At 48.9% G+C, this 11,139-nt stretch overlaps 1 protein-coding gene across 1 annotated transcript; it reads left to right on the top strand.

The window, feature by feature from the left end:
- The first annotated feature begins 940 nt into the window (after positions 1-940).
- On the top strand, positions 941-9,160 carry LOC144254254 (palmitoyltransferase ZDHHC19-like). Its single transcript, XM_077797270.1, has 6 exons — positions 941-1,068; positions 1,343-1,464; positions 1,978-2,117; positions 2,844-3,019; positions 3,457-3,562; positions 9,101-9,160. The coding sequence occupies exons 1-6, from the start codon at positions 941-943 to the stop codon at positions 9,158-9,160; spliced, it is 732 nt and encodes a 243-aa protein (XP_077653396.1).
- The last annotated feature ends 1,979 nt before the right edge of the window (positions 9,161-11,139 follow it).

Below are 11,139 nucleotides of genomic sequence, written 5' to 3' on the forward strand. Positions count from 1 at the left end.
TCATCATCATCATCAACAGGGATTAAACCAAGGGTTGCTTAAACATTGAGTCCCATCCCTAGCCCATTTTATTTTTTATGTTGAGACAGAATTATGTCATGAAGCCCACCATGGAAGTGAGGGAAACTGGGAAGATATTTAGTTGGATAGATTGCTACCTCCTCCCTAAAACTGGAGTTCTGTCACAATAAAAAGTAAGAAGCGGAGCTAGGATCAGCAATGAGCACTGCCTACTTTTATTAGCACTGGGCCTGAAAGGGGGATAACCATCACCAAACGTCTCCCCATAAACCATATTACATGGTCTCTGTATTAGCTGCTTTCTGTTGCTCTAACAAAATACCCAAGAATGGGTACTTTATAAAGAGATGAGGTTTATTTAACTCAAGAGTCCAACATTTGGCAGCCCCTGAGACTGACCTTTGGTGAGAGTGATCACAACATGGTGAATGGCATCATGGTGGGAGGACCTGCAAGGGGTAGAGACTGAATGGCCAGAAACTGGGGAGGATAAGTCTTGTTCTTTTTATAACACCCCCCTCTCACAGGAACTAACGGGGGGCCCATGAGAAGTCCATTACTCCCTTCCAAGGGCCTCATCCCCAGTGGCCGAATTACCTCCCACTAGGCCCCAATTCTTGCAAGTTCTACCCCCTCAACACTGCCACACCAAGGACCTAGCGTCCAGCCTATGAACCTTTGGGGGACAAACTACATCCCATGCTCACAAGCTCCAACAAAGCCACCCGTGTAAGAGCAGGATGTCCCAGTCTACAAGTGTGTATGTGAGGGCAGAAGAGGGTTGAGGGCAGAGGGCACTGGAAGCAGCCAGAGCCCCCATTCCGGAACCCCTCTGATGTCACACTTGTAGTCATGGTACTCTGGGTGCCAACCCAGGAGAAGGAGCGGTTGGCTCTCATTTGAGAGCAGGCAGCGAAGCATGACTGTATCAGACGACTTATTGTCCCCACCCCAACCCCCAGCCAGATCCTGGCTTTTCTCGAGCCTTTGGGCTTGTGTGACTGGAGCAGCCCTGGTGTCTCTGAGCACCATATTCTTCACTTTCACGTGAGTCTCTGAGCCAGCTGTTGGGTTTCTCACCAAGAGACAGATGAGAAATAGACAGTGAGAGTGCAGAGGCAGGGAGGAGGAGGGAGGCCAGGAGGGGAAGGAGGATATTTAGTGAGAAGCACAGCGATGTGGGGAGCCTGAGGCTTTGGGAGGACTGTGGGAGGCTGGTAATGCTGGTGACACTTGGTGGAGGGAATGGGGTCTGTCTCCTTAAGCCTCATGGAGGCTCCGGGTTGCCCCCGACTAGAACTGAGTCTGGCCCTGGTTTCAGATGCCGAGCACTGGTGCAAAATGGAGAGTGGGTCTTTCCAGTGGCCTCAGGCCTTCTCTGCCTACTCAGTTTATATAGCCTCATTTCCATGAACATTTCAGATCCAGGCATCTTACACAGAGGTAAGGCCTCAGACCCCTGGGAGAGGGAGGTGGCACCCCAAGGGCTGGTGCCGACAGGGGCCATTTCTAAAGGGCTGATCCCCCTACCTGTGGCCTCAGGATCCCTTCTTACCCTGTTATCATTACTTGGGCCCTGGCACTTCATTTCCCAAGCCACTGAAGTGTGAAAAAACAGAATCCTGGAGGTTTTCCAGTTGCTTCAGAAGGGAGGACCCGGCAAGAGAGGCAGCAGGCTCTTCCAACCACGCAGTTCTCCCTTCCTCCTTCCCATTTCACACCCGACTCCAAGCACTGATCACTATTCCAAAGTGGGGAGCTCCACGTAGAGCTCTTGTGGCTGGAAAGCCCTTCTCTCTGTCCGCCCATCTGAGTGGTCAGCTTGCTCAACAGGGACCGGGATTCCCCTGCCCTCCTCCTCCCCACCTTCTTGTTGCCCAGTGATGCTATGGGGCTGCCCCGAGCATCAGAGTGATACCAGGGCCTCCTCCACTGCCCAAACCTCTTCCCTTGCAGGCGCCTTCGAGCAGGACCCTGAGGCACCGTACATGGCACGAGTGAATGGCAGGTTATATGACATGCCGTGGTGTCCCACCTGTAATTTTCACCGCCTGCCTCGAACCTTCCACTGCGAAAGTTGTGACATCTGTGTGGAAGTGAGTGTTCCTCCTCCCTGTCCATTCACCAACCCGTCCCCGGGCACCTGGCCAGGACCAGGAACCTCATGACATGGGTGGGCCAGGGGTGGGTATGAGACCATCTTCCCAAACTGCTTCTAGTGGCATATAGACGCCGACACCTCAGTGTCTACACCTGTCCAGGGAGGCTGGCCTTGCTTGCACAGGTGCTGACATGCAAAGGGCATCCCCTCTGTGCTGAGCCTGGTGGAGTCAGGGGGAGGAAAAGCAGTGACTGTCCCCTCTCCTGGCTTGCTGATACTAGATCCCCAGCCCTTTAGGCTGACTGCTGCCCTGTCCTGGGAATCTTTGCCTGTCTTGGTCTGGGTGTCCCAGTTGGAGGGTTTCCTGGGTTCTGAGTGCATTTCTCTGATGTGCCCACACCCTGCTCGGGTTCACAAGTGCAGACAGCTGGTAGGGCAAGGGTGTTTCTTTTCATCCTTATCCATCCTGCTCCAAGTAACACCAGGCAGGTTTTGTCTCTAAAGACCTCACGCAGGACAGGTGACCTGATGAGCCATGGGGTCCTAACTGTGCTCTAACCATGGAAATGCCAGGTTCTCCCTGAGATGGGAACCCGTATGTAGGGCCAAGAGCAGGTGGCCTAGAGGGCTACGTTGGGAATAGGGGGTGATGGGCCTCAGGATTAGGGGGCGATGGAGGCCAGTCGGAACGGGACCCTGAGTCCTCATTCCTCTCTCCTAGGAGTTCGACCACCATTGCAGTTGGGTGAATAACTGTGTGGGGCACCGAAACATCCGGCTCTACCTGCTACTCCTCGTGTCCCTGTGCCTCTATCTGGGTAGTGTGCTGGCCACCTGCGTGCTTTTCATCTCACGCAGGAGGCACATGGCGTTTCTGGACCAAACCATGACCATGACGTATCCACACAGTCCCAAGGGCCCACACTGGGAAGAGCTGGTGTGGTGGGGAGGGAGGGGCAAACATCCCAGGAAGGGCGTGGTGACGGGGGAGGGGCTGACGTGGGCGGGGCTAGAGGGAGAAGTCACTTGAGAGGACCTGTGAAGGACATGTGGAAAGCCAGTGGGGTCAGGGAGATAGGCGGGGTAGGATGCCTGTGGAGTTAAGAATCTAGGGGGGCACAGAGTAGGGTACTGAAAGTTGGAAAGGGAAAGGTGGGAGGACAGTGTGGTGGAGTGAGGTTTCCCTTGGGTGTACTGGACTAACTGTCCAGTCCAGGGAGGGAGAGCTGGTGGGTTGTGCTAGCTGGGGCAGGAGGGAGGGAGGGAGGAGTCGCGTTGAAAGGCGGGGCCAGGGAGGAGCTCTTCCATGGCTTCCCTTCTTAGCCTGTGCACAGCATCCTAGTGGCTCTACCCGCTGGGGCCCTCCTGCTCCCTCTCATCCTGCAATTGTTAATCAAGGCAGTGGCGGTGGGCACTGCCAGGCGACCCTATGAGGATCAGGTAAGTGGTCTGAGTGCGTGTGCCCCTGGCTGTGTGGAGGCATCTTGCACCTCTGGAATTAGGCACTTTGTGCGCATTCTCCACTGCCCTTGGCCCTGATGGTGCCTCATGAGTTCTTCCATACCCACCCCTAAAGATGCAGCTCAGATATCTCTATATGCTGGATCTTGGTGGCCATTCTCCCTCCTGGGTGCATTGCATTGAAAGCCTACTGTGTGCTGGGTGTGGTAGGTGGCAGTTATTTAAGGGATGGGTATAGAGGTAAGTACATCATGCACTTGTGTTGATAAGCAACCTGCCATCAGAATAACACCAGAGACACCGGGAACACTCTGTGCGAGGGGTCAGTCCTGAGCCGTGTAGCAGACTGGAAGAAACTGGGAGTTTACTCTACGCTGCAGAGTAGAACATGCCACTCTCTGTGTCCTACGTGTGCTTTTGGAGAGGCAGACAGGAGGGCATTGACTGTGAGAGGTACAATTTTGCAGAAAGGCTCAGAAATCCAAAAACAGGGTGTTAACAGAATGATGAAGAAACGGAGCTAGTTCAAGCACAAGGTGGCATGGGCAATGAGGTTGACTCCATGGGAGTCAAGATTAGAAAGGCCCAGAAAGCCAAGCATGGAATTTCGTTTTGAAGAAGTGGAAACCTGGGAGCCATGGTAAAATTTTGTAAAAATGTCATTTTTTGACGGGTAATTACAAACAGTAAAATTCACCCTTTTTAGCCTATAGTTAGGGATTTTGACAAATGACATCATGTACTCTCCACCAAGATCAAGGTTAGCCAGTTTCATTACCTCAGAAAATCCTTTCATCTCTTGTTGTCATTTTCTTTCCCTGAGTCCTTGTGGTTTTTCTTTTTTCAGAATCATGCATAAATGGCGTTGTGGGCTTTCTAGTCTGGCTTCATTCACTGAGCATGATACATTTGAGATTCATCTATGTAGTTGCTCAGATCAGTAGTTTATTGTCTTTTGTTTCTGTGTAGTATTGTATTTCCCTACAGATTACTTTTACATTCACCAATTGAAGGATTTTTACTTTGCATCTAGATTTTGGCAGTATTTTTGTTGGTTTATTATTATTATTATTATTTTTTGTACCAGGGATTGAACCCAGAGGTGCTTAACCACTGAGCAACAATCCCAGCCTCACCCCACTCCACCACCAGCATCCATATGTTTTCTTTTTGAAAAATTTTTAAAATTTTGAAAAAGAGTCTTACTAAGTTGCTTAATGCCTTGCTAAATTACTAAGTTACTGAGGCTTTGAACTTGCCACCCTCTTGCCTTAGCCTCCCAAGCCATTACAGGCATGGGGAACTGTGCCCAGCCAGTTTTGGGCAGTTATAAATAAAGCTGCTACAACAACCATTGGTGCATAGACATGTGGACATAAGTTTTCATTTCTGTTTGGGTAAATTGTTAAGGGTGGCATTGCTGAGTCATAAGGTAAACATGTGTGACTTGTTAGGAAACAACTGTACCGTTTCTACTTTCTACCAATAATGAATGAGAATTCCAGTTGCTCCACATCCTCACTAGATTTTGACACTGTCATTTGTTACTATTCTTTTTTTGTTTTCAAATTTTAGCCTAATAAATGAGTAGTGGTATCTCATTAGGTCTCCAGTCTGTATTTTCCTAATGACTAACAATGTTGAGCATATTTTCATGTTTTCTCAGCCATGGGTATATTGTTGGTGAAGTGTTTGCTCCAATCTTTTTGCCCATTTTTTTTTTTAAATGTGTTGTTTTCTTACTGAGTTTCAGGAGTTCTCTATACTGGATTGAGATCTATGTTTTGCAAATCTTTTTTTGCAATTCATGGCTTGTCATTTCATTTTCTTCACAGCATCTTCCATAGAGCAGGAGTCCTTAGTGTTGCTGTTTTTCCAGTACTGGAGATCGAATCGGGTGCTCAGCCACTGAGCTTCCTCCCCAGCATTCATTGTTGTTCACTCTGAATGGAACCTCATGTCCTATGTGAGGAACAGTTTTATTGCTTTCTTTCCCATCTGTGTGTCTTTATTGCTTTTTCTTTGAGCATCCACGAGGTATGATAGGAGTGGGCATCTCTGCCATGGGATTCCTTTAGTATGGCATTCACTTGACTAAAGGCTCTTTCAGCAAGACTGGTGGGCAGCATCAGTGGGGGAGGGGAAGCTACAGACCCCAAGACAGCTGAAAAGACAGAGGAGCCTCTGCTCATCACCTCCCATCCTTTGGGTCAGCCCCCCACCACTGCTATATGTGGTTCCCTCCCACCTGTGACTCCTGTGCTTGGCCCTTATTCCTCAGCCCTGTGGTCTGCCTGTCTTCTCTCTCCAGCTTCACTCCATCATTGAGTTTGCCTGGCAGCCTTTTCCCTTCCTCCATCCTGTGGTTTTTCCAGCCCCAGGTCAGGCCATAGGCCATTGCCCTTCCTCCTCTGCTCAGAATGAGGCCCTCCAAGTCCAGGATCCCCAGGTCTCAAGGGACCTAAATGTGGTCTGCACTCTAAGATTCACCAGATAGGGCTCCTTTCTGTAATTGGCAGCACTAATTTCAGGCACTGATCCCATGTTCCAACTTTCATTCCCACCATACTCCATTCCCTGACTTCAACTCCTCCTAGAGTTACTTGCTTGGTGGTTGGTGGCAAAGACTCTGGTGAAGACCACATAAGTTCAAATCACAGCTCTAGAACTGACCAGCAGGGAGACCCTTGGGTATGCTACTTAGCCCCTGGTCACTCAATTTCCCTATCTGTAAAACAGGGAATTGTGGGTTAATTCAGGTAAACCACATAGAACAGTGGTTGGTACCAGAAAGTGCCCTATGTGCTGCTGTTACTATTACTACCATTCCTTCCCATGGTCATCTACACATGTTTGTGCCTCATCTTAAAAGCCATACAAGTCTCACCCTTAACATCCCAGGCCTCCACTCCACCAGTTGTACCTTCTGGGCCTTATTTCCTGAAAGAGTTGACCTTGTTCACTAGCTCCCCCTTCACTTCTTGGGCCAGGTCAGCCCAGACCTTGCTGTCAGGATGATGCTCTCATTAATGGCCAAAGCCAGCACACATCTTCAGACTACTCTTTCTGAACTGGACACAGCCTCTGAAACCAGAAGTATCTGTCTCAGCACTTAACTCTCTGGGCTTCTCCTTTGCATGCACCTGGGTGCTGTGATCTGGGTTGCCTACATGGTTCTCTCTGCTCTACCTGGGCCACTCCCCATGGTGCTCAGGGCCTCATGTTGCAGCTGCCCTCACCACTGAAAGTAGTCTGGCCATGCTGTTTGCAGGGTGCTTTCCATCCCCAGTGCAGTGACTGTTCTTTATTTTTTTGCTACTCGGTATTGAACCCAGGGGCACTTTACCACTGAGCTATATCCCCAGTCCCTGCTACTTTTTATTGTAAATCAGGGTCTCACTGTTGCTGAGGTCTCACTGTTGCTGAGGCTGGTCTCAAACCTGCCTCAGTGTCCCAAGTCACTGGGATTACAGGTGTGTGCCACTGTGCCTGGTTGGACAGAAGCATTTTTGATGCCCTAAAATATTTCTGGCTGAGGGTGCATCTCCGTGGTAGAGTGTGTACTTAGCATGTGCAAGGCCTTGAATTTTTTAATCCCCAGCACACAGAGAAAAGAAATCTGAATAAATGAGTGAACCAACAAACAGAAGAATCAACATTTGGGGATAGAAGGAAAGAGAGAAAGGAACAGAGAGAAGCCTGGTGCCCTGATCCCCCAAGATAAGGGGAAGAAGGAGAGGCAGCAGGAAGTTGGGCAGAAAATGCGGCCAGAAGATGCTGCTGGATTTGGGTCCTGTGGAGTGTGAGGGTGTTTGAGACACAGAATTGGAGCAGGAGCCCCAGGAGTGGAGCCAGTGAGAGAGGCTGGTCTGGGTGCCTCAGAGCTGTTGGATTCTAGTTGTGTGTGATAGGGTTCCATGTGGGGGGAGGAAGGTATTCAAATTTACTGCTCAGTTCTTAGATATTTATTAACTATCATTCCTGAAGCATTTTCTATACTTTATGTACAATCAGTATTTTCTATACATGATATATATCTAATCAAACATTCTTTCTCTAAGTTTCAAAATTCTGTGATTTTTTTTAATACTCTGCCATTAATTAATTTATTTCTTCTGGTACTAGGGATTGAACCCAGGGGTGCTTTACCACCAAAGTTGCATCCCTAATTCTTGCTATATTTTGTTTTGAGATAGGGTGTCACTAAATTGTTGAGGGCCTTGCTAAGTTGTTGAGGCTGGCCTTGAACTTGCGATCCTCCAGCCCCAGAATCCCAAGTCCCTGGGATTCCAGGTGTGCACCACTGCACCTGGTGGTATACTCATTTCTTAAGTGCTGTGAACACCTTAAAGGAGGCAGAACCTCATAGAGTACAATGATTCATGTTGCTTTTTGGACATATTCCAGAGCTGTTCTGATGTGGAATCATCTTTCCTTCTGGTGGAGAAGAGTGTTTGAAGATGAAATTCTTCATGCATAGGCCATCGGAGAGTTGGTGTAGATAGAAGTGCTGCTGAGCCACTTGCCATTATAACAGAGTTTTTGCTACCTAAAGCTCATGAAGTTGGGGTGAAACTCAACCTGGTCTGGAAGGAGGAGGGGTCAAGGCTGACGGATGGACTCAGGGGAAAGAGAAAGTAGAATAATGGAGAGGAGAAGCCACTCAGTGTCCAGGAAAGACATGATCTTTGAGCTTGACCTTTCCTGCTTTGTGTACTGAAGGTCTTCAGCTCAGATTTTCCTGGAAAATCTGATTTTTGACTAGGGAAATATGTCTGGCCATCCCCTGCTGCCACTGGCCTCCCAGATAGTGAAATTCAATGAAGGTAGATTTTTAGAAAAAATCGAGAGGTAAGAGAGTAAAGTGGTGACACCATCTTTGGATCAGTTGAGCAGAACAGCACTAGAAAGATCTTAAAAGGTACCTGGAAGGATGAGGTGAGAGGACAGGTGTGGCCAATAGAGACAGAGCAAGGATCCTGCAAAGGGAGGCACAAGGGGATGAGGAGCCCTGAGAAGGCAGGAGAGGTGGGTGCTGGGTCAGCACTGTCTGTGGGGAGCTGCTCACAAGTGGGTTGAGGAAGGTCACTCTTCCTAGGAGCCTGGGAAGGCAGGAGGCCCTGGGTCACTCTTAGAGCCTTGCCACGGGCCCAGGTTGAGCCCTGGCTTAGCTGACCAACTTAGCAAGGGTCACTGGGAGATGGCCTTGCCGAGTCCTGCTGATTCTGAGCTCCTGTTCCCTTCTTCATCTCCCTCCAGCACGATAACCCTTATAACCAGGGCTGCACAAGGAATTTCTACATCACGCTATGTGCATCCTTGGGACCCAAGTGAGTTGGTAAACCAAGGGCTCAAGTGGTGGACCCTGGGGCTGGTGGGGTGGGGTGAAGCTGGGTCTATTTCCCTGGTCTCTGTCCGCAGCTCCCAGGCCTTAACACTTCCTGTTCCTTTCCTTTGGGGTTTTCTCCAGGGCACTCTGGGAGTTTCTGGGAATTTCACTCTTCCTTGGTGTTGTAGGTTTTTGCCCCAAGATATGTGGTAGAGGGGAATGGCAGCCTGGATAAGGCTCCTGGATGAGAGCCCTGGGCTCTGTGCTTTCCCAGCTGAGGGGTGAGTGTGGTCAGGGAGACCAGGCCAAGGTGGGTAGTGACTCCTTGCATTTGGCCTGTTGCTTCCCAGGTACATGTCTGAGGCTGTTTGCCTTCAGATGGAGCAGGACACCAACTGGAGGCCAACCTGACATCATAAAGACCTCCTTGGGCCCAGGTCTGCAACTCAGGCCCCCCCAAGGTAAGTCTGCACCTTTATAGAAGGTAAGGAGTATCAGGTGAGCTTTGAAACATGGGGGTCTGAGGTTGCACATGTATTGGGGGAAGCCCCCGATGTTGGGCTGGCCCTGAAGCTGAAGCCCTTGGAGCCTAAGGAGTGAGATTATGGACCTAGAGGGTGCAGGGTCCAGGTCACAGGGCTTCAGAGCACACCCAGGTGTTCCTGGATAGAGAAAGAGAAAAGACTGCACTGCTAATTAGCTGGTTGGCCTTGGGACAGTCCCTTACCTTCCTCAGCCGTTAATGAGGTCTGAGACTAGTCCAGTAGCTTATAATGTTTTAAAGGAGATTCTTTTTCTTTGTAATTTAATTTAAATTTTTACTCAGTCCCATGTGAAACAGATGGAATGGAGCATTAGGAGTGCAGTGGGCTGGGTATCCCCCAGTGCCCCCCAAGGGCCCTTGCAATGACTTGTGGTACCAACCCTCTCCTTTTTCCTGCCTCCAAGAGCTGAGGGAGTTGACTGTGAGCAGTGGGGTGGAGGTTAGGGAGAGAGCCCCCAGGTACTGACTCTGTGTTTATCTTCCCATCAGCCCAGTGCTACAACATCCCACCAGGTGATGCCAGGATGTGAGCCCTACACGGAGGTCTTGCGGGCCTGAGCCCCCCCACTCAATCCCCTGTTGGGGGTGCCATGACCTCCACAGTTATCTAATCCTTATAAAATATATTTTTTGTTGCTTTTTATGGCTTCTCTGCCTGTTTACTCTATGTTCATAGAAGCGTGTTTCTCTGTGGGTGTGGGGAGGCTATGAAGGCTGGCAGGCTGGGACAGAGCCCTCCTGGAAGGGGAGAAGATCCTTGCTCTCTGGAGACCCAAGCTCAGGAACCAATACTGTCTGGCTTTTTGACCTTGGGCAAGACACTTAGCATTTCTCTCATCCTTAAAATATGGCAACAGTAATAATCACAGTGGCTGACCTGGCTGGCTTCCTGGCAAGGGCTGGAGATGAGAGGAGAGAAAACTGACCAGCCTGGATAATACCAAGTGCACCTCAAACTACTCCACAAAATAGAAATGGAACTTATTTATTAGTAGTTCTAATTGTGTGTGTGTGTGTGTGTGTGTGTGTGAGAGAGAGAGAGAGAGAGAGAGAGAGAGAGAGAGAGAGAGAGAGATTGATTGTGTGTGGTACTGAGGATCAAATCAAACCCAGGGCTTTATGCATAGTAGGCAAGCGCTCCACCACTGAGTTACATCCCCAGCCCTTTTTTATTTTCAGACGTGCTCTCACTAAATTGGCCAGGCTGGCCTCCAACTTGTGGTCCCCTGTCTCAGCCTCCCCCATAGCCTCCCAAGTTACAGGAGTTAACTGCCATGACTATCTTAGGGTTTTCTATATACAAGATCTTTCCACCTGCAAGTAATTTCTTCTTTCTTTCTCACCTGGATATTAAATATTTTTCTTGCCTAATTTCTGTGGCTGAAACTTTTAATAAATATAAGATTTTTCATTAATGCCCTTCATAAGGTTGAGAAAATTACCTTTTATCTCTGTGTGTGTCTTTTTTAATTATGGAAAGGTATTAGATTTTGTCAAATGCTTTTTCTGCACCAAATGATCATGTATGATATTTTTCTTCCACTATTAATGTGGTGTACTACAAATTGACATTTTCTCCAAGTTTTAGTGTTTAATAATTAATAGCTTGACTGACCAGGTCCAAGACACAAAGATATACACTATGTTCAAGAAACTGGGGGGAAATTACTCTATAAACTATGT

This window comes from Urocitellus parryii, chromosome 4 (assembly GCF_045843805.1).
Source record: "Urocitellus parryii isolate mUroPar1 chromosome 4, mUroPar1.hap1, whole genome shotgun sequence".
NCBI lineage: Eukaryota > Metazoa > Chordata > Mammalia > Rodentia > Sciuridae > Urocitellus > Urocitellus parryii.